The following is a 24,696-nucleotide window of genomic DNA, read 5'->3' as shown; positions in this document are numbered from 1 at the left end:
CGCGTCTTTGTTGGGTTTGGTTGTTGGTTGCTGCTGTTCAGGAAGACCATCTTCTGACGGTACTTCAAGTGTCGCACACTTTCGATTCACGACAGACTCCTCATATATATCAACTTGTACTATCATACCACTGACCAGTAGTACACGCTCTATACAACAACTCATTTCATCAAACACGCAACAGTATAAATATTCAGACAGTAAAGAGATCTTGTAATATCGAAAGGAACAATTTACAATGACTCCAACAAATTGAATATGTTAAATCAAAGCTAGAGCCAAAAGTTTAATGTGGTGACGAATCGCTAGCCCTCGGCGTCCTTCCAGCCTCCAAATACACAGCTGCACTCTCCTGATGCAACGAAGAATTACCCGTCATAATAGGCGCAGGCATAGTGTTGCCAGGCGAGCCTGCAACAATCCGTATAGTCACATTCGCTGATACACCGATTGTGAAATTGGCTGGTAGTGATGGTGGTGTTACATATCCAGCCTTCAGTAACGGTGCGAGTTCACCATCGCAAGATGGTGTGGTGTTGAAGTTTTCACTTTGTGGGAACGTGGATGAGTTTTGAGATATCAGTCAAGTTAGGTCTACTTTGTTTGGGTTTTGGGCTTCGGATTGTGGCAGATGTTTGGTTTGATTCATTGCGGGCATCAATGTTGTGCATGAGGTTGTCTAGTGCTGCGTCGAGTTTCATTTCGTTGGTTTCTTGTGTGTGGCTGGGATCGTAGAAGCTTGGTGGTGGCATTGAATTGGTTGGGTAGACGCCTAAGATGGTTGTGGAAACGCGTTTAGAAATCAGGCATTAGTATTGGTTTCGCTGAAGATGAATTCTTTTCTACATCAGGATTTAAAATACACACCATTACTATTCACGTACTCTCCATTCTCATCAATAACTTGCATCACCACCCCATTTGCCGCGAAATTTGAAGTATTGTAAGCTCGTTGCGAGAAATGCAGAGTGTGATTCCATAGCAGGATCAGTCTCGTTAGCTTACATAGCAGCATTATAAGCAACCCGATCGTGGCCACTCATAGTCCGACTTCCGGTAGCGACCAGCACGGACAGTGGTTCAGCCTCATCAATAAGGACTGGCGAAACATCCATTGACTCTACCTTATTGGATGAATTCGACGATGATCTGTCTTTTAGTAACCTTCTTCCCTCGAAATGAAAGGCTGCCAGCTCCAGGGGAGATTGGCGACATCTCGGCGGTGTGGCATACTTCTTGTCGATGATGGTCGCGACCACTGTTGCGTTTGCCCTTGGTTTTGACGGCGAGTTGAGGTGCTGGTTCTTCGTCATCATCTTTTTTTAATCGGTTGTGGATTTCTTCCCTCTCCTCTTGTAGCGACATTCGTTGGCGGCTTCACGATCAGTCCTGTGGGCGAGATGGTTTGCAGCTACAGCTACGACGAAAACTGCGAGAAATGCAGTACCACAATAGGCGAGAGAGGACTAGGAAGGCTCCCAAAAAGACAATACATACACTATCGAAGAGGAGAGTCAGGCACAAACGAGCGAAAGAAGTAACATGGCTGCAGTAAATGACGTGGGTATGACTTACGTTCAATGCTAAGGTATGATTAGGAAGGAGAGCACAGCAATTCAGTCAAGACTTGTAGTTGAATTAGATCAGTAGCAGTCAAGATATTGGATTCCAAAGTAGTGATAACAGTAGTCAACTAGAAATTACAAAATGTCCCATACCATACATGGATACTGACAATTAATAATGGTTTCCTCAACTTACCAAAGTAGGCCCATTAGACAAATAGCTTCAAGACAGTATCCAACTGGGTATTCAAAGTCAATAAAATAGCAAAATCACCTGCAACGTAGGAATAAATCGTTGTAATCCATCCAGCAAAATCACAGCTTCAGCCATTTTGTCATTCATGGTCGCAATGTTGGACTGGTAGCATTGTAATTCAACATATTGGTATACACTGGATTCCCCGAAGTAATCCAGCAAATCACAGCGCCAATGTTCGCAACAGCGGGATTCGTCCATACGAAATAGACTTCGCGAGAAGCATCGGCGCCGGTTGTGGCTACAGTGTTCAAAGCTGTTAGGGAAATCATGAGGGTTTGCCATCCAGTTCGAGAAGTGGTGGAAGATTCCATGAGGAAGTGTTGAAAGATGTGATGTTTGTTAGGAGGTGTTGACTGGTGCGACTTGGGATGGCAAGTTGCTTGAATTCAATGACAATGTTGACCTAAAAGATCGAAAACGACATCAGAGTTACTAAAATTCGACTTCTGTTCGTTTTTCCTATCAATTCAAATTCAATGACTTACTTGAGATTGACAGAGTTTACCTAAAATTCAAATTCAATCCATTCAAAAATTCTGAGCCTGGCTGTGATGACTGGAAGTTGTGCTGTTGATTCCTTAGCGGGCAGGTATAACATTCGATGCAAGTGCCACGTCAATCAAGTTTGAACCTTGAAAACACATGGCTTGAGCTTGGACCCCATATCCAATGTATTGATAGGTTGAGGTCCCAGAGGAGCAGTTCAGCGATGCTTATGTTTTGGGCGAATTCGTAGAAACAGACTAGAGAAAAAAAAGTCAGACGGTGTTGTCACCACATGTGAAGCAATAATAGCGAGCATTGTGGTTTACCTTCACCCATCGCTTAAGCAAAGATAAGTGCAAGAGAGCCAAGAGGTATAAAATCACAATGAAGGGAACGGCGAGTGAAATGCAGCTAGAGGGCAAGCAATCCTAGCATTTGACTTTTTGAGGATGACAATTCATCGCAAGCTCACCATTTAGTTCCCCTGGGTTTCTTGGCAACGATGCACAAAAGAAGGAACAAAAAACCAAAGGATACAGAGAATGAAGATAGCAACGTACCGTAATTTCTGAAAAACATAATGGTTAAAAAGCGGTACAGAGCCAATCAACTATCTTCACATACCTGTACGAGTCATACTGCAGAGCCAAAATCGAATATCAATTGTAGATATCATCTGTAGTGTATGACGCAATTTGGCTAATAACTTGATCCGAAATCGGTCCAAAAGTACTATCGACAGTGGTTTGTCCGGGACTCAGCAACGTGGCAACCTGATTCCTGATTGGTCCAGTCGACTGAGAAATAGTAGTAGAAGCAGTCGTAGTCAACGAATTAAACAAACTCGTAATACGCTGAGCCATGGTAACAAAATTTGGCAAAGATGTTGGCAGGTGCAACCATATTGTTCAAATCAGACGGTGTTTGTAAAACACGAGCGAAATTACCACCGACTTGAGTTACGTCCATGGTTGGTAGTGCTGTTCGAGTTGGAAGATGCTACCGGCATGATTTTGGGATCCGGAGAGGGTTTGGAGTTGGGAGCGGAAGCAGTTTAGGGCAAGGTTTCCATAGTCCCAGCCGACGTCGAGGAGTATGAGATCAATTGAGCCTTGCATGGGGAGGAGTGTGGCTGCAAGGCTTGCGACTATGATTGTTTGAATGCTTAGTCAGGCGGGAAAAAGGGAAGCTAGTCATGCAATAATTCAAACAGAATCCAGGGTTTTGACTCTCACATACCTATAGGCGAGGCATTGGCACTCAAGGTATCCAAAACTTGTGGAGTGACGACTCCGTTGATAGAAGCTTAAACTAGGACAGATTAATGTCGTTCATGCACTCAGTATAAATCTCCAACACGTACAATTGACAGTCGTAGAAACAGTGCCCAAAAATGCTGTTAGCACCGGGTATAAGACTTGAAATCTTCAACTAAACCTCAGCTACATCAGTGTTTGTGACACTAAATATCGATTGGATGCCAGTTGACATCAAAGCAGATCCTCTCCAGCCACCTAGGATGGCGACATCTCTACAAGCTACGAGCAGTATGAGGAATATGATGGCTACGAGGTGGTCTGAGGTGGTGTATGGTTTTCTTCGGCGGTGTAGTTCGCTACGACAGCAACAGCATGGGCAGCAGTCCACACAACCGGTTTCGACGAGGAGAATTAGGATGAGAACCGGATCGGTGAAGATATTGAGATTGGAACTGGTTGGAGCCGAAAGAGAGTCATACCATAAACCAAAGACGATATCGGCAAATATATCTGTGTATTTCTCTTTACAAGGGCTACCATCAAACTCACTAACGATAACGTCGAAGAGATAGTGTGTTCCTTCGGAGCCAAGAGGCCCATCTTCCACCTCCTCTTGTTTTGTTGTGGCCATGGCCCTTGCCAACACCACGATTCTTTTTGCCAATAGCGGTCAAACCACGAGATTCTCTGTGTTTGTGTACTGGCTTGACAATCCAGTTGATGCGAGGATCGCGTCTGATGGCCATATGTTGAGGGTCTACCAAGATGACTTCAAAGTATTTATATGTGGAGTCCTAAATTCACAAGAAAAAATTCGTGTAAGCTGATTCGAATCACTGATTATTGAGTTTCAGTATATCTGACACCAGCATAATACGGGTGCACTTCTCCAACAGCATAATACGGGTGCACTTCTCCAAGCTTTTCTTCCAAACGTTCAGGTCATTTCAGGTTTGTGTCCAACACCAATGTTATTCGAACCTCCCATCAATAAGAATACGCAATCATCTTTAGCAACAATCTTCCTCTGCCTTCCTCAAACAAAGTAGCGGCAGCTACAACTGGCACTTGCCTGGTTGATCCAGTAAGAGTTGAGGACACGCAAGTTGGGGCATTTGCGACCAACACGCTCTTCAGCAGTGGTCTTCAAACTTCGTTGGTATTTGAGTTGGTTGATACCTTGACCCTTTGGTTTACCATAGACTTGACCTTTGGGTACAGGCCTCTTTCGACCACCACGACGAACTCGAATGCGGTAGATGACATATCCTTGCTTTGCCTTGTAACCCAATCGACGTGCCTTGTCTGGACGAGATGGGCGAGAGGCTCGGTGGATGACGTTCAATTGTCTGATTTTGTTTGAAGAGAGATGTTGGTATTCATGAATGATTTTTGTTTGTAAGATGGTAGAAAAAGGCAGTTGCAAGTTACCTGTATTCCCAACAACGGATACGTAATAAGAAACGGATGACATCCGATTGCTTCTTTTTGTACAGCTCTTCCAAATACTTGTAGGCTAAATGTGCAGAAAGTCTTAGCTTTGAATGTTTTTGTTCAAGTTTGATGTTTGAGCAATGACTTACCACCCATGACTAGAAATGATACCAAATAGTGTAGAAGATTGTTAGATTTGGGATATATGACTTTGTTGTATTCAACTTTCGACAACTTGTTCCACTGTCAATGAGTTGCAAGTTCAACACCAAATGTTTCGACCATCCAGCTTTTTGATGGGGGTCAACACAGACGTGGACCAAGAGACCAATATTCATCGTACGCAACTGTTCCAATATACAAATCCACTTCTTTACATACCTTTGAATGCCTATTTGCGATGGATGCGTTGGGATGGGTTATTTACGATACTCACGTAAGCCCTCCGTAAGCAATACTGGCAAACATGAAACGTGAAACTTGAACGAATATGGATGGCACACGGTGGAAGGAATATTGGCTACTGTTCTCCGTCGTGGCAGGTGCTCTCGGAGCATCATATGCTCTTAGCCGTGTAAATATGCAAAAATCATCCAAAAAACCACTATCTGACTGCCTGGTCGAGTCGTTTGAAACTGGATCAAGTGTATCTCTTCCCAGCTTATGGGAATCAGTCGCCTTGAACCCATCTCGTACTAGAACTCTAATAGTCTTCCTTCGGAACTTTGCCTGGTAAATTTGCAATTGCGTCCACGAGGTACCATCAAACGTGCATTTGCCACCGTTGACCAACCCTCCTTGTCAAATAGATTGGCGTGTGTCATTCAGGTCGAGGCTCTGCGTCCCTTAGCAGAGCTCATATCAAAGTTACCTGAAGCCCATCGACCTCGAATTGTGTTTATAGTGTCATGTGGTAGAGAACAGACGGAGGGATTCATCAAAACGCACCCATTATATACTATAACGTCCTCTGCTAAGGATGTTATACCTGGAGAACTGTACCTGGACCCTCAGTCGCAATCTCATGTATCAATTGGACTACAAGCAGGGATTTGGAGGAGTATCGTTACGTCGATATGGACATTAGCACCTCATTATGGAATCGGAGCTTTGACAGAAGGTGCTAGGCTTGGTGCAGAGAATAATCACCTAGTGGGTGACTCTTGGATTATGGGTGGGAGCTTTGTCGCTGATCGATCGGAAGGAATAGTGTTTGTGGTAAGGGACATTTGGTATGCCAGTAACGCCATGGCAATTCATTTCGTTATTCGATATAGCACAAAGAGGAATTCCCCGGTGATTGGGCCGAAATGGGAGCTCTTTTGCCAGCACTCAACATTCCAGACAATGATATGCAATTCGATCACCAAAAGGCGTTCAAACGATGGATGAATCTACGACAGCGTGCTAGGGATGTCAAATGTGAAGACGGGAAGTGTTTGTAGATAGATTAGATAGTGGGGGGAGGGTTGCTCGAGGTTGCTGATCAGGATAGTCATGAAACTCTAAATGAGACATACGTATTATACGTTACGTTAAGAGCTGATGTTAATCCATATATGCCATGAAGGGATGGTTTGGTGGACATTTTGGTGGTCAGAATTTAGACAGTAAACCCCGGTTTTGAATAAATTAGTTTTATTCCAACATGCAAGTCTCTATAAAAGTTTAGATTTGTATACAGACACTTCGACTGTGTGCTCATTTCACTGCAGCAGCAAGATTAGACCGACGACGCTTTAGTGTTTGTCTCGTCTTTCTTCGCTTCAGAAGCCTCATACTTTTGCTTTGATTCGATTTCACGCTTCCAACGTTTCAGCCTCCATTCTTCTCCCTTGCCATGGTAAACCAAAGAAATCAAAAGATACGTCAACAAGACAAGAGCTCCGAAGACGGTCATCGTCCAACCATTTCCGAAGGACGCAATAGCTGGGAGGATTATAGCTGTTGCTATTGCCCCTGCGATGCAACGACAAAGATTGTTGGCAGCCATAGCCGAAGCAGCTCTATATTTGTTGCGTAGCGTAAGTCTATGATGTCTTGTTTGAATGTCATAGAAAAATCACCTTCCAGGATGTATGTCAACAAGGAGCGTGTTATAACTGTTAAAGCTAGCTGACGTTCCCAAACCAACTGATTTACATACAGATTAGTTTCACATTCTTAAAATGAAACCAAGATATTGACTTACTGAGGAATTGTACCGCTAGCACGGCAGGCAATGGCACTTTGAATTGTAAGAGCCACCCGTAGATGATGACTGAAACGCTAAAGAGAGTCATTGGAAACAAAGCTGTTCGTAGTCGAGCTCGTTCAATTGGGAATGGTCTCTTTGGATCAGCTGTTTCTTTAGTTTTACGGACACTGGGATTTGACAGAATGCAGTGAGTTATTATGCACTCATGGGAGTAGCGACTGTGTAAGAAGCCGCAACTAGGATCGACGAATGGGCCCAGACATCATTCGAGCTCGCAAATATGGTGATCAACTCACCTGTAATCTAGTAATTGCCCGTTCAAGCCTGATCCGAGCATGTTTCCTATCCGAGAGTCATTAAGAGAGAATCGCTCAGTGTCGCGACGGATGTGGCTTCATGCACGAACTGCGACGTACCACATCCTGTCGCCATATACGTTAAACCACTTTGAAACGGTGTCAATCCGTATATAGCATCATAGTTTTCACTCATGGGAGTAATGACTGCGTAGTAAGCAGCAAATAGCATTGACGAATGCACCAAGATACATGCGACCTAAGAATAAAGTTGCTTAGTCCGAAGCTTTCTCTTTCTTTGAAATGTCCATGCGTCATGCCTCAGGATCCAACACAAGAATCGCGGGGGCGAGTGGATTTACAGGTCTCTTCTTTCTTGAGTCTGGCACAAAGAGGTTTTCTTGACTGGCTCCCCGTTCGTATATCTTGTCCATGAGAACGTCAATCAACGGGTATCCAACGCCTTGTCGTCCATTTCCAACTAGAGTTCGAAGAGTCTCGGGCAGAAATAGTAGCAGGAATATCATCAAGAAAAAAGCCAAGATTGCCAGAAAGATAAAGATTGAATGCCAGCCAAAGTACTGGGTTAGAATACCACCTATCGTCTTTTCAATAGATTCGTCAAGACAAAAGTGGATTATTGGTTGCCGTGCTGAGTGGTGTCGCTTACGGGGCCTAAAACAGGTGCTAGCAACGCTCCCATGGTAAAGAGGGATATCCGACTACCACGGTTTTTCGTTGTGCTGATGTCTCCAATCGTACCAGCTAATTAAGAGAGGGGTCAAGCGACTTTCTCAGATGAAACGTAGCAAACTATTGACTTACCTCCAACAGCAATCGTTGCTGCGCTCCTGCATAACGTTATTTCGTTTTTGTGAGCGACGATACAATGTGTCAACTGTAGCATCGAACCCGCAGGTAGTAGACAATGACTCACCCGCACGCTTGTACAATTCGCAGAAATAATAACAGCCCAAAGGATTTGGTGAATGACAGGCCTATACATGCGACAATGTAGGTACTCATGGTACCAAAGTAGATCAATCTTCTCCCGTACACGTCTGAATACGCTCCCCAGAAGGAAGGTGCGATTGCCTACCAGCGAGGGCGTCATTAATAGATGTTCAAAGAGATTTATGGCGATTGCAGTACCTGAAAAACCAAAAATACAGACACCGTCAGATTAACAGTGGAAGGCGTGACACCCAGATCCGATGCAATAACCTACGAGCAAGAGGACAGTGTCAGCGTGTCAGTAATTTGACATTGTTCGAAAGCATTCCTGCTGAAAAACTTGGCAAGCTTCTTACATTCAGAGATGGAAAATAGATGTTTGAGGTAAGAGGACTAATGAAACCCGCAACCGCAGTAATGGCAACAACAAGGCTCTCTCTTCCGCCTAGCCACGGAGCCTCCTTATATAGTTTTGTCAAAGAAATAACTGATGCCTATGTTACAAAACTCGTGGATCAGTCAAAAACAGAGAAATAACCAAACGTGACTACAAGCATACACGTCGATTCATATTAGATTCCGGTATAGGCAAAGCGATCTGATCATCATTTCCAACATCCGGTTTGTCTCCATCGTGTATCTCAATTGTTGCATCAGCAATGTCCTGCTCATCAATGATCGGAATGTCATTGGAAGCTGGGAATGGCGGTGGAACAGCTACGATCCCTTCCGCGATTGCTCCTTGCTCACCGACAGACTTCCGTCGTGAGAGAGAGTGGAAGCTTTTTAGCGATGCTAATTCTGCATCTTGATGCTCTTGAGACATGGTTTCTTGGGCTGGAAGTATTCCGAAACGATGAATAATAGCTATCTATAGATACTTCTCCTTCTTTAATCGGCGACCGATACACATCAAACGTTGAATTTTATGGTTTTAAAATTGACAATTTTTACATCGATGTGTTGGACCCCGTGACGCGCATGTATCAGCATCATGCAGTTTGGCATGAGTCGTCGCGATTAGTATGAATTGCGGATGCAGTCACTTATGAGATTTTCAATCCACAAGTTGTCGCGTCTCAAGCGCAGAACCACTATAATGGTTCTCGTACAAGTTCACAATGAAGTTAGATATTAGGGTATTTATTGGTGGAAATAATACTATAGAGGCAGCAACTGCAAAAGTCCTTCAACCGTCCCAACAGCCAAAAAGTTTAAATCTTTAGCAAATGCAACACACAAAACACCACCATTCAATACCCTCAACTTCCGGACTTGTTCTCCTGTATGCGTTTTGAATACAGTCACAGTAGCATCTTGCGATCCAGCAGCAAAGTATTCACCACCAGGAGCAAAAGCCAGAGAGGAGCACCACGAAGGCATTAGTGAGATGTTTAATATCTGCTGTCCAGTAATATAGTCGTGAAGTCGAAGTGTTCCGTCCTTGGCACACGAGAGTAGCAGAGATGGACGAGATAAGGCAATATCCAGTATTGGTTCAGAGTGGGCTTCGATTGTTCTAACAGGTTGAATTCCCTTGTCTTTATTGTGGATTACAGCCTTGGTATCCCATACGTGCATCCGTTTGTCTAGTCCGCCACTGACAAAGTACTTGCCGTCCGGTGAGAAGCGGACAACCTTTACCCATCTAGTATGTCGGCGCACGGTAGCGAGGCATTCTCCAGAGTTCAAATCCCATAGCTTTACAGTCATATCTGTGGATGCTGTCAATATGTATCTTGAATCCAGCGACACATCGGCACAAGTGAGTGCATCCGTGTGGCCTAGTAGTACCCGATCACATCCAGCTGTACTTGAATTCCAAATCCTGATTGTTTTATCAAATGAGCAAGACACTATAGTGCTCTCATCCTTGGCAAAGCGCGCTGATGTGACTATGGTTGAGTGACCTGCATATTGGGATAGCTCTTTGCCAGCTTCTAAATCATGGATTTTTACCATTCCGTCATACCCGCTCGTCAACCATAGATTGGGTCCTAGACGAGAGCATTGTGCAGATTTACATCCTTCAGTATGTGCACGTACAGCACATGGGAACAAGTGTACGTCCACGGCACTCAATAAATTATGCAGGAGTGCGAATTTACGATCGAATTTTCGTTCTTGTGGGGGTCTGGCTTTCGCCTTTTTAGGTGCTGTTGTTGGTATGGCGGTACCTTCTGCTTCAATATTTGCGGCATCTTCTTGCTCTTGCTCTTGGAGAACCTCATACTCGTCCATTCGTGCATCATACAAGGCCTTCAATCGGTATTCTAATTGACTTAAATCTTTGACATCGTCCGAGTCAACAATACCAGGTGGAAATTCTCGAATCAGTAAGTCCAGCAAGGCTTTAAGCAACGTTGCCACAAACTCGTTGGCAATTTCATGGGCACTGACTACGTGTCTGCTAAATGTTTCTATATCGTTAACGGCTTCTGACAATCCTAGAATAACTACAACGGCGCTAGCACAAGTCAAGGTCATGTCTACAGCACGGTCAAGTTCCGATAGAAGACGATCAACATGGCGCCTTGATGTAGCCGTATTCTCGTCTAATCGAGTCTTTGATGTACCAGAAAAGTGCAAATGGCCAAACAAGCTGGAGTTAGTGCTCACTACTGGTTCTCCAGTTAAGAAGTTTATCTCAGCCTTCAGCTCAGCGGGTGTCGATGCTCCAGATTGTAATGACGTTTCCGACGTAGCTGGTATAGCAGTCATGTGGTTTTCTTGAATAGTATTACGATCGGATGATTTACGATGATCTAGATTTCCTAATGATTGTCTTCGAATCTCCTTGAATACATCGCTTTGAGATTGTTGATGAGCTGCCGCACTCGTTCTTTGGTTACTACTGGCATCTCCTGAGGGTATAGAGGGAAGCCTGGCGTTTCTGGTTGACGCTCGTTGGAAGGAGGCTCGGTTATTGTTTGGTACTGCGGAATTCCGGGCATTGTTGTTGCTCATCATGGATGCTCGAGTGCTGCCACCAGCTGCAGACGGCCTTTGACTATTGGCCACCATAAATGACGATGATTGTCTAGATGCCCGATGACTGCCTTGAGAAGCTAGCATAGATCCTGTGCGAGAAAATCCAACCATGCCAGATGGAGGCACATATTCTCCGTCTTCTTCTGCTTCTTCGTCCTCTTCCAGTACCATATCGTCAGCAGTTGTTTCTGGACCTAGTTCTTCATCTTCTTTAACTGCTCGTACAGTAACTCCTTTTTCTCGTTGCAGCAATAGCGTTGCTTGGTGCACTACATCTAAACTATCGGTACTATCATCTGCACTCCGTTCTTCACTATTTGCTTGCTGTAAACTGGTCCCATCTCCGTTCTGTGCCCATATCCGTTCAGATTCAGCTGCGTCATATGCTTCATCGGTTTTACCAAACAAGTCGTCAAAGTCAGCTGGGGCTCCAATTTTCGGTAGAGCTCTTTCAATATCCAAATATAGTGCTCTCAGCGATCGCCTGGATAACGTCAAGAGCGTCAGAAAAGTCATTACAATCTTTTCTGCTTCAATCCTCTCCTGTCCAGTCTCAGTTATACGTATCGCCCGAGCAGTTCTCTGTTGATCACCTCCATCGGCATTGATCTCCCAGCCCCAAATCCAATCGTGTAGTTGATCTAGTGCTGATCGATAATCGACATGTCCACTCCCGCGTGCTTTTGAGTGTTGATGCCCGTTTGCTGGATTCCCGTGAAGACCACCTCCATAATGCTTTATAGACGAGGTCAATGGTTTTGAGGTAGTTGGATCGAATGTCTTGAACAGATGCGATAGGAATGGAGTTGGGTTTGTCTTGTGCAGTTGGTGCAGGTCGTAGAGGGATTTTAGAGCTTCCATACCTGCAACGGTGAAACTGTTGGTATTGAACATTAAAATTACAGTGAACTTTGAAGATTTTTACGTACGTATCTACTACTATGAGGTCAAATCGAAATAAAGAACGCCTTCGCAAAAGTCCTTGTAAACTCCTTACTGCTGGCAGTCTGAGGGAACTGGTAAAAGCAGCGAAGAGGACATGGAAAGATATAGGAAGGCTAACTTGTCGCGTAGAATTTCATTGTGGCGTGCGGATGGCACAGACACGTATTCCTTCTATTGATCCTTCTATTGATACTGTGTCCGTGTTTCCCGGGTGCATGTAGACATTGACATAGAAGCGAAGAAATAAACACGTCATTCTCAACTGGAAATTCACTATTTTGCAACAAGATTTAATTTCTAGGTTCTTCTCTGACCGCTGACGTACACTCGAGTTTCTTTGAAATCAATCAGCTTGATTCAAGCCCACTGGCCAAGATAACCGAAACAACTAACAACAACACATTTAAAGAATGTCTAGTGAAGATGGTCACTCTACATCCTCAGAAGCTCCGACAGGTATGTTTAAAATGCCTGTAGATCAGTTGTTCATATCAAACCAACCAAAATTCCACCTTCCATTTTGATCTAGTGTCCTTCTTAGTTAGCTTCAAGGGAGTGGCTCATGAATTCACAGATGTACCTGGAAACGTAACCATTCAAGAGCTGAAGGCCGACCTACAAGAAATCTTTAACATTCCGGCTCAAAACCAGAAGCTGCTTTTCAAATCTCAATTGAAGGATAATGCCACCTTGTTAGAATCAAAGTTAGAAAGAAATAGCAAGATAATACTGATGGGAACAACTAATGCTGTCGTTGAAGCTGTCACCGTCGAGGCTGAACGCGTCAAACAAGTTTTAGCTGCACGAACTGCACAAAGGTTGGTCGAGATTTGCGCTCGTGCTACTTAGATCCCTGTGATGCAACTTCATACGATATCGCAGTGATACTCCGTCGCTGACTGCTAGTTTATGATAGGAAGCAAGCTTCAAGGCTCAAACCATCCCAGCCTGTTCGAACTGTTGCCGATGGCAAATATACCTTCCACAATATCGAAGTGCTACCAGAATTCTCTGATACTGATGCAGCTCGTAAATATCTAAATCGACTGAAAGATGATGTTGGTATTCGTGGACTCATGCAAAAGGTAAGTTTTGCCAAATTCGTTGTCAAAAAGAGTCGACCTGCCAACTCAATTCGCCCATGCAGTACAAATGGTCCGTCGGAACCTTGAAAGAGCTTCACCCGCTTCGTGATCATACCATATTGGGCTACAACGAGAACAAAGGTTTGAGCATTGCTCTTCGCCTACGCACAGACCGTCTAGACGGATTTCGACTCTACGATTCTGTAAGAAAGACACTGCTGCATGAATTGGCTCATATGGTACACAGGTATATCCCACATTGCGCAATTCGAACGAATCGATGCACTAAGAAACACCTAAAATATTGAAATCACTTTTGACTCTTTTCCGCCATAGCGAACACAACAACGACTTCCACTCATTGAATCGGCTACTCAACAAACAAGTAGTTGAGCTGGATTGGACAGCAAAGGGCCACGTAATTGGTGGAAGCGATGTATACAATCCAGAAGAGTCAGAAGCTGTTGACGAAAAAGCTTTTGAAGGTGGTGTATTTGTTTTAGGAGGATCCAAAAAGGACGAGAACCGACCTATGCGAGAAGTACTTGCTGAGGCCGCACTGTTACGACTGACAAAGGAAGAACAAGATATGGTTGATTCCTGTGGTTCACATCCATCATCGCATCAGCACTAGTGCCTAGAGTTCTTGGATGAATGCTGAATTTGTTATATAGTAAGTTATGTTTGCTAAATATAGATTTAAACCCTCATTACCTCTGCTTTTGAGCTTTGTATGGTGAATTTGTTACAAGTTGTCCGGCCTCTCCAATTTTGCTGATGGTCGGGGCTTTTACCGTGTCTACTTCTTGGATTCATGATATTTACCGCTCTCCGGGTACTTCGCTGGTAAAGTGACGTCGGTGATACGTTGAGGGTCGTGGGAACATATCATGCTGCGCAATTAGGGTTGTCAAGTTGCTGCAAAGTCTTGATTCGAGCTGGCACGCTTTTGAAAATGTCCTATTCGATGACCCCTGCTTCGCACAACGTGATCCGTCGCAGCTTGTGGAGGTTTCTTGGTCCTGTCGGAGCTCACGACTGAAAATTTTACAAAAGAAACTCAACTTTAAATAAACTCTAATCTCCGGGCAACAAGCAACGATTTTATCGGAATCATGACGAAAGAGTGAGTATGAGATGCTGCTGTAGTTTTTAGCTTTTATCACGCTTTTTGTTGTCACCTCATAAACTCTAAGAAGTTTCGCGTCGTTGTCGAAAAGCATTTGCCGTGCTTCGCATTATCAGTCAATGACCTCTAACATTTCCACCCTCCACTAGAGTCAAGCCAGAAAGGCGTTTCACAATCCCCATATGGGCTTTGTTGCTAAGTGAAACAATCCTGGTCGCCGGGACATTGTGTCTCATTATCGGACTTCTCTTCTCCAATGCAACCACTACGTCTTTAAACACTTTTGGAACAAGTTTGAGAAATGCCTTGATTAACAATACTATGGGAAATGTCACCGCGTCTTTGGTTCAAATGGAGGATGCCTTGTTCACAATCACAGAGAATCCGCTGATGATGACTTTTGCCAGTCTTGATCCAGCTGTTGCTACCAGCGGTATCTCATCAGGTATGTTTCTTAATCTCACCCATGTTTTCCCATCAATCGTGAGGTTTCACTGTTGCCACGAAGTATCACACGTTACTGACATGTCGTTTCTCCTTCCTAGTCAATGTCAGTGGCAACACAGCTGCATTATCGCTGCTGCCATTAGCTGGTGCTGCATGCAAGCATCTTCCAGCTTGTGAAGGAGCAGGATTTGGTCTTGGCGATAACCTCATGATGGCTTACTCACAAACCGGCAAAGCATGGACAGTACAAGATGCAACGACTGGAGCCGGACCAACCCAAACGAATGCAGTATATACCGACGCAGTTAATCCTGCTACTTATCAGGCTGTTTTGGTATGTTGACAAGAACATATGTGTTTTGACTGCAATTTTGCTTACATTCTCTGGATGCATTCGTTTTTAGACTCCTGCTAATTTCTTGTTGACAGTTGCATTCACGTCCAACACTTCCGTATCTATTGGATCCACCGGTTGGAAGCCCGCAACCGTACTGACCCCACAGTGGAGCGCTGATGCCCGTTCCGTCGTGCCAATAGCCGGAACTTCAAACTTTTTGCTTTACAGTGAGTTGACTCTGTTTTGCTCTTTTTGAACTGTCTCGGGTTACATGTTAATCTTTCTACATCTTCCGTAAGTGTCATACTTCCGTATGTTCTATCAAGGATTGCCAATCGACACTGGAAATCCTGCCCAACACTTCACCGCATGTGCATGGATTGCCTTTTCCATCTCTGCTCTCGAAAATGCACTATCTGAGTTTGCTGTGACTCCGAATGGCCTCATTTATATCGTTACTACCTCTGGCCTAATGGTCTCGTCATCCGTGAAGAATGTTTCACAAATCAACTATGGTCCTACTTCGTACAATGCAGCGAATTCTCCCAATACTTACATTAAAGTATGAGCTACTGTATTGGAATGAGGAGCTTTCAAAATAGTGGTAAACGCTAACACTTTGTATCGTAGGAATCCAATCTATACCTCAACTCACAATATGGCTCTTTGTCAAACATTCCAGCTACGGGATTGTCTCTCTCTTTCTCTTCAACAACCGGCGAAGCTCTTCTTTGTGATGTACAGTGGTTGAATCGAACCAACTTGAACTGGATTGTCATCACCGTCATTCCTCGAAGTGATATTTGGGGCCTAGTTGATGCCAATTCTCGTAACATTGTGATCTCTACTACCATTGTCGGTGTGCTTGGTGGCCTCATCAGTGCTGCTATGGCACTTGTCTTGACTCGACCTATACGTCTTCTCCAAACTCAAATGGTCAAGGCTCGTGAATTCGATTTCAGTGGATTGAAATCTGGATACCTTGATTCTCGATCCATCTTTACGGAAATCAACTCGATGCAAACAACCTTTGTGCAAATGTTGCAAAAGTTTGCCAACGGAATTAAGCAAAACAAGGATCTCTATACTGCTACAGTTCGCCAATCTATGATTCGTAGCAGTGGTGGTGGTCAAGCGGATGCAACCGGAGCTTCAGGTGGTGCCGGCCGAACCTCCCTTGACATTGGTTCAAAAATCTCCGAAGAAGAGTGAAATCTCGGGTCAAGAATGATCTCAAAAAACGTGTGATGTGTGTGATTGCTTTTGTCTAATGTGAATGCTGTGTACAGAATAAATAAATTGTTGTTTAGCCTTCAAGCTGTGTGCATGGTCCGATTTCGGCCACTTCGCATTACCGAATGCAGGAAGCTGCGCGGTTGCTCAGTATCATGAGGTTTGCTCGGGTTTTTTTGGATTGGCTCCGAAGAAACCAAATAAACTTCCTCGAATCAGTCCCTGTTTTGATCCTGACTTGCCGTGATTTTGCAACACAATTTAAAACGTGACAGTGAAGTAAGCTTAAATTCTCAAATCGAATACGTGTCTAAACTAAACTTTTGTGGTGTAGGCGCTGAAAGAAGCTGTTTGGAGAAAAGCTGAACCATGGCGGACAAGTGAGTTCACGATTCCTAGCGCAACGATCTTAATGGTTTTACGTCACTCACAAATCAGGCGGAGTCATTAATATTATTTGTTTCTTGATTTTGTCAGGAATATAAAAGAGCGACTATTCACGATTCCGATCTGGGCTTTATTGCTCAGTGAAACAATTCTGGTCGCTGGAAGTTTATGTCTCATTATTGGTTTACTATTTACTTTTGCCACCGCGACATCGTTGACCACCTTCGGAACAAGTTTACGAAACGCATTGATTAATCAGACTATCGGAAATGTTACTGCTTCCTTGGTTTTAATGGAGGACGCGCTGCTCGCTATGACCGAAAATCCATTGATGATGGCGTTTGCCAGTTTGGATCCAATCGTAGCTACCAACGGCGGTATCTCATCAAGTATGTTCTCGTTCTCAAGTACTTTTTTCGATTGAACGGGGTGTGTTGTTTGATATTCACATTCGTTTTCATTCTCAATATTAGTCAATGCCACCACCAGTTCAATTGCACTATCCACACTTTCACTCGCCAGCGCTGCTTGTATGCACATCTCAGCTTGTGAAGGAGCTGGCATGGGTCTTGGTGATAATATGATGATCGCCTACTCTCATTCTGGAAATGCTTTTAGCGTTCAAGACGCCAGTACTGGATCAGGAACATCTCAAACGTCTGCAATTTATAACTATGCGGTCAATCCTGTTACGTATCAGGCTGCCTTGGTATGTTTTCTTCTTTTAGATGGTTTTTGTTGGATCCGTTTTCGGTGGTATTGCGGATGATATTAGGATACACCGAACCTCATCGCCATTGTTTTTAACATTTCACACCATTGCAGAATTCCACAACATTTTCGCTATCGCTAGCCTACAATTTTAATGCGTCTGTCTGGCTTGCCACTACCGGATGGACTCCATCAACTACCTTAACTCCAATGTGGGGAGGAAATGCGCGTTCAGTAGTCCCGAAAAGTGGAACGCCGAACTATTTGATTTACAGTGAGTTGGCTCTCAAATGACAATTTGTTTTTTACGAATTCGTGATTCAACACATGCTCAAGCTGCGTTTTCTCATCAGTGTCATACTTCCGATTGTTTTATGCAAACATGGCCATCGACACGGGAAACCCAGCCCAACACTTTTCAACTCTTTCTTGGATTGCCTTTTCCATCACTGCCCTTGAAGATGCGTTGTCTGAATTCTCCGTTACGCCGAATGGCATGGTGTATATTGTAACCCCCACTGGCCTCATGGTCTCGTCATCGGTAAAGAATGTTTCTCAAGTCAACTACGGTCCTACGTCGTATAACGCAGCCCAGTCTCCCAACACTTACATTCGGGTATGAACTACTGCCTCGCAACAATTCTTCGAAGCCTTGGTAAAAGCTAACACTCCGATTCGTAGGAATCGAATCTATACCTAAATTCGCAATACGGCTCCTTGACGAACATCCCGGCTGCAGGATTGTCTCTTTCTTTCTCTTCAACGACTGGCGAAGCTCTTCTTTGTGATGTGAAATGGCTCAATCGAACCAACCTTCAATGGATTGTCGTCACCGTTATTCCTCGAAGTGATATTTGGGGTCTTGTCGATGCCAATTCTCGCAACATTGTGATTTCGACGGTTATAGTAGGAGTGCTTGGTGGCCTTATCAGTGTCACTATGGCATTCGTACTGACTCGACCTATTCGCCAACTTCAAATCCAAATGTGTAAGGCCCGGGAATTCGATTTCAGTGGTTTGAAAACTGGGTACCTTGATTCAAGATCTATTTTCACCGAGGTATTAATGAAAGTTGCTTTGTGACAGATGGAAGGAATTCTAACATCTCCCTATTTTCTTCGTTGAAAATCTAGATCAATTCTATGCAATCGACATTTGTACAAATGTTGCAAAAGTTCGCCAACGGAATTAAGCAAAACAAGGACCTCTTGCAATCTGCTACAGTTCGACCATCAATGATTCGAAGCTCTAATGGTGCTGGCACTGCTAGTGAGAATGAAACCGCAGACCGTGCCATGAGCCGTACCTCCAAGATAGCTGAAGAGCAAGAGCTCGAATGAAGCAATTAGTGCAATGTCTGACTTCCGAAAAAAAATTCCTCTTCGAATTGTACGAAAATGTACATATCTGTGACAAACTTTCCAAAAATATGATTATAGCCTGTGTTTTCGAACCTGTGTGTTTGTTTTTAAATGAGCGTGCCTCTCCGCTGGCAAGTCAGAAACGTAAAATCATCGTAATCTCCCAACTTCTTACCCAAAATGGCAAATCGTGAATTTACCTCGTGTTTTCAAGTCTGTGAGGTTGGGCTTTCGTTTTATTATTTATGCTGGACGGGCGCCTCCCTCCGTGCTGTCGGAATAGAGCCTCAATCGATCGTCTTTCTAATCGTACAAGATTTCCGACTAGAATCGTATCCTGTTGTATGCAAGGGTTGATTGGTGTGATTGGACGGAAAGCAACCAAAACTCCATTCGACCCCTATGCACATGAGCATGATGCTCACAATTTCGGAAATTGTCACTTGGTCAATGACAGCAAAGTACGTGTTCGAGTGTTTTCAAGCATAGGGGCTTCGAGACAATCTGTACCGTGCGAAAAAATGGAGGAAAAGTAGGATTGCGTTACCTCCATTGGAATTTATTAAAGCCTATCTATCTATCACGCACTGACATTTTAGATCACATCTCGGCTAGGATAAGCAAAGAAAAACGCTTCACAATCCCGATATGGGCCTTATTACTAAGTGAAACGATCTTCGTTGCCGGGGGTTTATGTCTCATCATTGGTCTACTTTTCACATATGCCACCACGACATCATTGACGACATTTGGAACGAGTTTAAGAAATACATTGATTAATCAAACCATTGGGAATGTTACAGCTTCGCTAGTCCAAATGGAAGATGCGCTGTTTACAATGACAGAAAATGCATTGATGATGACATTTGCCAGTCTGGATCCATCTGTTGCTACCAATGGTGGCATTTCATCAGGCATGTCTCTCTTTAAGAGTACATTCAATAGTGGCTTATGTTGCTCACTCTAACTTTCATCCCGTTTTAATATAGTCGTCGCCAGTAGTAATACAGCTGCCCAATCGATTTTATCTTTAGCCGGCTCAGCTTGCAGACACATTCAGGCTTGTGAGGGAGCAGGAATGGGCCTTGGTGATAATATGATGATGGCGTATTCCCACTCTGGAAATGCGTTTACCATTCAAGACGTCAGTACTGGCTCAGGGTCGTCACAAACCACTGCCGCTTACTCTTACTCGGTAGACTCTGGCACTTATCGTGCCGTTCTGGTATGTGGCCCCCTTACGTACATTGGGCTTAACACTACTTATCGTTGTTCAATGAATGTTCTTTGCAGAATTCCTCGACGTTTCTGACTTCAATTCCATGGAATTACAATGCCTCCACATGGCTAGCCACAGCGGGATGGACTGCCAGAACCACGTCAACCCCAATGTGGGGAGCGGATGCGAGATCTGTCGTCCCAGTTACGGGAACCTCATACTTTTTAATCTACCGTACGTACTAAGTACACCTTGGCATTTGCTGTTATTTACAGGACTCGTTTCTTCCATGTTTTTTCAGTGTCGTATTTCAGAGTGTTTTACCCAAATATGGCGATTGACACTGGAAATCCTGCTCAACATTTTTCGACGATGGCTTGGATTGGACTTTCTTTATCGTCACTTGAAGGTGCATTGTCCGAATTCTCTGTCACTCCTAATGGCATGGTGTATATCGTCACCCCCACTGGCCTGATGGTATCGTCGTCAATCAAGAATGTTTCTCAAATCAACTATGGTCCGACCTCATATAAAGCAGCTGACTCTCCGAACTCCTATATTCGGGTATGAGCAGAGTGAACGCTACCGCACTCAACTTACTATTTGCCGTAGGGGATGTAGAAGCTAATTTTACTTTTTGTAGGAATCGAATCTATATCTGACCTCGCAGTTTGGCTCTTTATCAAATATCCCAGCATCTGGCTTATCCACTACCTTCTCATCATCAACCGGAGAATCCCTACTGTGTGATGTTGAATGGCTGAATAGAACCAATCTTCAATGGATTGTCATTACCGTTATTCCTCGAAGTGATATTTGGGGCCCAGTTGATGCCAATTCTCGTGACGTTGTAATTTCGACAATTGTAGTAGGCATATTTGGTGGCCTTATCTCTGTCGCAATGGCACTCGCTTTGACACAACCTATTCGTCTCCTCCAAATCCAAATGGTCAAGGCTCGTGAATTTGATTTCAGTGGGTTGAAATCTGGATACCTTGAATCTCGATCTATCTTTACTGAGGTACCTATAAAACGAAATTTTTATAGAAATCAAGATGACTTCTAACACGAATTACTGTCAAAAATCAGATAAACAGTATGCAGACCACATTTGTACAAATGCTACAAAAGTTTGCCAACGGAATTAAGCAAAACAAGGAGCTTCTGCACGGAAATATTCGCTCCACGGTCGCTACCTCAGTCGCTCGACCGAGCGCTAATGCTGGACATTCAGAGAATCGTACAACTTCAGAAATTCGCAAATCCGTTACAAGAAATTGATTTCGAATTAGAAGGGTCCTTATTTTATCTAATATCAAGACAGATCAAACAAAATAATGCCCTTTGCATCGTTTTCTTGTGAGTTTGACCTTCATGGTGTTTGTCGAGGTTGTTGCAGTTAGTCGTCGGGAGAGACCAGTTCTCCCAAACGAATTTGATGACGATCATGTATGTTTTCTCTCTGATCTACTGCCCTACAAAAACGGCGTGTTTTCGTCAAGGGTTCATTCCAACTGGACGGAGCTTTACTTTTTGGATGTCATATTGGATGTGAGAAAGGTGTTTCTCCCACAAAGCATATCGCCTTCATTTGTACCTGTAGACACCCTGACATGTGCAGTTGTCGAAGTTTAAGTTCGGAATTTTTGTATACGTGTTGTGCTGAATGTTGCTACAATCAACACTCCAACTCTTGGTCTAAAGCAAACCAGTGGATAGGTTCGAGAAATGTGTCCTTTTCTGCACGATTCATAAGAATTCATATGGTTGCCGATATCAAAACTAACAAAATCCATGATTGTTCAGGGCACGGAACGAACGACGTTTCACCTTTCCGATATGGGCTGTATTGCTCAGTGTGACGATTCTAGTTGCAGTCAGTTTTTGTCTTATCATTGGGTTGCTCTTTTCTATTGCCTCCACGACGTCACTGACTTCGTTTGAAGCAAGTTTACGGAATGTGCTGATTGATCGAACCATTGGGAATGTTCCTGCCTCTTTCGTTTTGATGGAGGATGCCTTTTTGCAATGGCTGAAACACCACCAATGATGGCGTTTGCCAGTATAAAGCTATCTGTTGCTACAAATGGTGGCATCTCGTCGCGTATGTTGTTTTGTTGACCTCTTGTGTTAACTAGGCTATGTTGTTTACTCTGGAGGTTCGAATTGGTCAGTGTTAGCATCAGTCTAGCTGCTTTATCTACACTGTCACTGGTCAGCGCTGGATGTAGACATGTCCCTGCTTGCGAAGGATCAGGGATGACACTTGTTGATGATTGTCAATGGCATACTCGCACTCGATGAATTTCTTTTCTATCCAAGACGCAAGGACAAGATCGGGATCATCACAAACAGCGGAATTATACCTGTATTCAGTGGATCCAACCACACCTAGTGCGTCTTTTGAACGTCTAATCATCCTTCTTCACATTTTATACTGCCATGTGTGTTTATCCTAGAACTCCAGCACGAATCTCGGCACATTGCCGTATGCTCTTAATGCAACTTAATGGCTTCACGCAGTAGGGGCCAGTACCATAGCTCCAATGTGGTCCGGAGGTTTTAGAACACCGGTTACACGACATGAAACCCCAAACTGATTAATTTACTGTAATCCTATGCCATCCCATCCTTTGTGCCTGTCTTTATGTACTTCCTCTGGTCCTTCAATTATTTGTTTAGAGCCATTCTTCCGAGTCTTTTACGCAAACATGGCCATCGATACAGGAAATCCTGCCCAATATTTCTCCTCAGTTGACTGGATAGCATTTTCTATACCTGCTCTTGAAGACACCTTGTCTACATTCTCTGTATTCGCTCGATGGAATTGTATAAATTCTTGCGCCCTCCTCTGGTAAAGAGCGTTTCGCCAATTAACTATGGCCCGATTTCGTACCTCGCATCCCAGTCTCCATATAGCTACATTCGTGTACGTCTCGTTTCTACTCGAGCCTCGAAATTCGGAAATCAATTCTATGCAAAAGACGTCTGTCGACATGCTGGAGAAGTTTGCGGATGGGATCAATCAGAACAAGGAACTGATGGCTGGAAATGCACATTTCTCTGGTAGCTATTGGGCTGCTTCTCACGCGGCTTTCACATTAGATGGAGGGTTGAGCATAGCAATACCAACAATAAAATCGAGGGCTGAGCGTACTGCCAATAGATCGAGGGTTGAGCTTAGGAATGCCAATAGAGCGAGGTTTGAGCATGGGACTGCCAGTAGAACGAGGGTTGAGCATCGGTCACCCAATAGAGCGGGGGTTAAGCATAGCGTTACCAGGGATTCGTCACCACCATTCAAATTCAGAATAGTGTAGAATTTCAACCCCTTCTTATCGAAACAAAGACTGCGAGGACTGAGACTTCTTTCGAATGGTGTGTGTATGTTGTTGTTGTTTATATTATGCAAAGTGCACCCAAATTTGGATGGCAAAAACACGTATATGTAAAGAGGCGAATGAATAGAGTAGCTTAAAGCTGCTGTTATAGCTCTCCACATTCAGCAATAGTAACAGCCAACTTGGGGCGATTATTTACCCCTGTGGGCACGTTTTCCATTTTTCGTAAAGTCAGCAAACCATCCACGAGTCGCCCAAATACGACATGTTTGCCATCCAAGAAATCTGTCTTTGCACAAGTAATAAAGAATTGCGAGCCGTTTGTGTTTGCACCACTGTTTGCCATTGATAGTAGGCCTGGACCACTGTGTTTTAGAGTAAAGTTTTCATCTTCGAATTTTTCTCCGTATATGCTCATTGCTCCAGTTCCATCGCCCTATTGACAGGGAGGCTGGTGAGTACGTGTCGTATGAGGGGTTCTGCAAACACTCGCACCTTTAGAAAGTCGCCACCCTGAACCATGAAATCCTTGATGATACGATGAAATTGAGCGTTTTTGTAGCCTTGTGGTTTACCAGCGACTCTATGTGCAAGAATGTTGTGAGAATCCAAACAATACCACTAGAATCAGAAAAACAATCAGTCTTGGAACGCCAGTAACAACGCATACTTGTGTTCTCCAGTACAGAATTGCCTAAAGTTTTCAGCAGTTTTGGGCACGACATCAGCAAACAATTCCATCTTTAATCTTCCAGCTGTGAGTTGATGTATTGTGAGTCTGAGAATTTGCAAGGTTGATCCACAGCAAAGGAGGACCAGATGCATCAGTATTGAATGATGAGGAGCTTACCAGGCTGTCCCCCTATTGATATATCGAACTATGGGGTTGAAAATAGGGAGATTGTTAGTTCGCAGCAGGAATATTCAGACAGAAAACTGCAAGCAATATAGAATAATACGCACGAATACAACGGGATTGGCAGCAGGCAGATTCGACAAGGCTCCTTTTGATCCCATTGTGGTGTAATGTTCATGAAGCTTGATCTAGTATTTTTCTCTA

General features: G+C 43.9%; 8 protein-coding genes across 8 annotated transcripts; 4 read left to right on the top strand and 4 right to left on the bottom strand.

Annotated features, from left to right (window-relative positions):
* Window positions 1-3,741: 3,741 nt before the first annotated feature.
* On the bottom strand, window positions 3,742-4,200 carry SmJEL517_g05754 (uncharacterized protein; the record flags this gene model as incomplete). The annotated part of the gene is made up of 2 exons (XM_031171680.1): window positions 3,742-3,925; window positions 4,049-4,200. The coding sequence occupies 2 exons, from the start codon at window positions 4,198-4,200 to the stop codon at window positions 3,742-3,744; spliced, it is 336 nt and encodes a 111-aa protein (XP_031022356.1).
* A 405-nt stretch (window positions 4,201-4,605) lies between these two features.
* SmJEL517_g05753 (uncharacterized protein) lies at window positions 4,606-5,341 on the bottom strand (the record flags this gene model as incomplete). The annotated part of the gene is made up of 4 exons (XM_031171679.1): window positions 4,606-4,918; window positions 5,001-5,085; window positions 5,153-5,161; window positions 5,248-5,341. 4 exons carry the CDS (start codon window positions 5,339-5,341, stop codon window positions 4,606-4,608), a joined length of 501 nt encoding a protein of 166 aa, XP_031022355.1.
* A 4,270-nt stretch (window positions 5,342-9,611) lies between these two features.
* SmJEL517_g05752 (uncharacterized protein) lies at window positions 9,612-12,302 on the bottom strand (the record flags this gene model as incomplete). The annotated part of the gene is made up of 1 exon (XM_031171678.1): window positions 9,612-12,302. One exon carries the CDS (start codon window positions 12,300-12,302, stop codon window positions 9,612-9,614), a length of 2,691 nt encoding a protein of 896 aa, XP_031022354.1.
* A 494-nt stretch (window positions 12,303-12,796) lies between these two features.
* SmJEL517_g05751 (uncharacterized protein) lies at window positions 12,797-14,105 on the top strand (the record flags this gene model as incomplete). Its single annotated transcript, XM_031171677.1, has 5 exons — window positions 12,797-12,842; window positions 12,916-13,204; window positions 13,303-13,471; window positions 13,534-13,718; window positions 13,808-14,105. The coding sequence occupies 5 exons, from the start codon at window positions 12,797-12,799 to the stop codon at window positions 14,103-14,105; spliced, it is 987 nt and encodes a 328-aa protein (XP_031022357.1).
* Window positions 14,106-14,586: 481 nt separating this feature from the next.
* Window positions 14,587-16,596, top strand: SmJEL517_g05750 (uncharacterized protein; the record flags this gene model as incomplete). The annotated part of the gene is made up of 6 exons (XM_031171676.1): window positions 14,587-14,597; window positions 14,750-15,045; window positions 15,146-15,381; window positions 15,452-15,611; window positions 15,684-15,946; window positions 16,015-16,596. The coding sequence occupies 6 exons, from the start codon at window positions 14,587-14,589 to the stop codon at window positions 16,594-16,596; spliced, it is 1,548 nt and encodes a 515-aa protein (XP_031022353.1).
* A 390-nt stretch (window positions 16,597-16,986) lies between these two features.
* SmJEL517_g05749 (uncharacterized protein) lies at window positions 16,987-19,055 on the top strand (the record flags this gene model as incomplete). Its single annotated transcript, XM_031171675.1, has 7 exons — window positions 16,987-16,997; window positions 17,095-17,393; window positions 17,478-17,713; window positions 17,830-17,989; window positions 18,069-18,331; window positions 18,397-18,774; window positions 18,849-19,055. 7 exons carry the CDS (start codon window positions 16,987-16,989, stop codon window positions 19,053-19,055), a joined length of 1,554 nt encoding a protein of 517 aa, XP_031022358.1.
* A 542-nt stretch (window positions 19,056-19,597) lies between these two features.
* On the top strand, window positions 19,598-21,576 carry SmJEL517_g05748 (uncharacterized protein; the record flags this gene model as incomplete). Its single annotated transcript, XM_031171674.1, has 7 exons — window positions 19,598-19,608; window positions 19,692-20,008; window positions 20,066-20,301; window positions 20,370-20,529; window positions 20,597-20,859; window positions 20,939-21,316; window positions 21,385-21,576. 7 exons carry the CDS (start codon window positions 19,598-19,600, stop codon window positions 21,574-21,576), a joined length of 1,557 nt encoding a protein of 518 aa, XP_031022359.1.
* A 2,205-nt stretch (window positions 21,577-23,781) lies between these two features.
* On the bottom strand, window positions 23,782-24,653 carry SmJEL517_g05747 (uncharacterized protein; the record flags this gene model as incomplete). Its single annotated transcript, XM_031171673.1, has 5 exons — window positions 23,782-24,072; window positions 24,132-24,219; window positions 24,307-24,391; window positions 24,487-24,514; window positions 24,600-24,653. The coding sequence occupies 5 exons, from the start codon at window positions 24,651-24,653 to the stop codon at window positions 23,782-23,784; spliced, it is 546 nt and encodes a 181-aa protein (XP_031022364.1).
* Between the last annotated feature and the right edge of the window lie 43 nt (window positions 24,654-24,696).

Source organism: Synchytrium microbalum (assembly GCF_006535985.1).
Source record: "Synchytrium microbalum strain JEL517 chromosome Unknown SmJEL517_scf0057, whole genome shotgun sequence".
Lineage (NCBI taxonomy): Eukaryota > Fungi > Chytridiomycota > Chytridiomycetes > Synchytriales > Synchytriaceae > Synchytrium > Synchytrium microbalum.
Note: the sequence above shows the minus strand (reverse complement) of the source record. Positions and strands in the feature narration are given on the sequence as shown.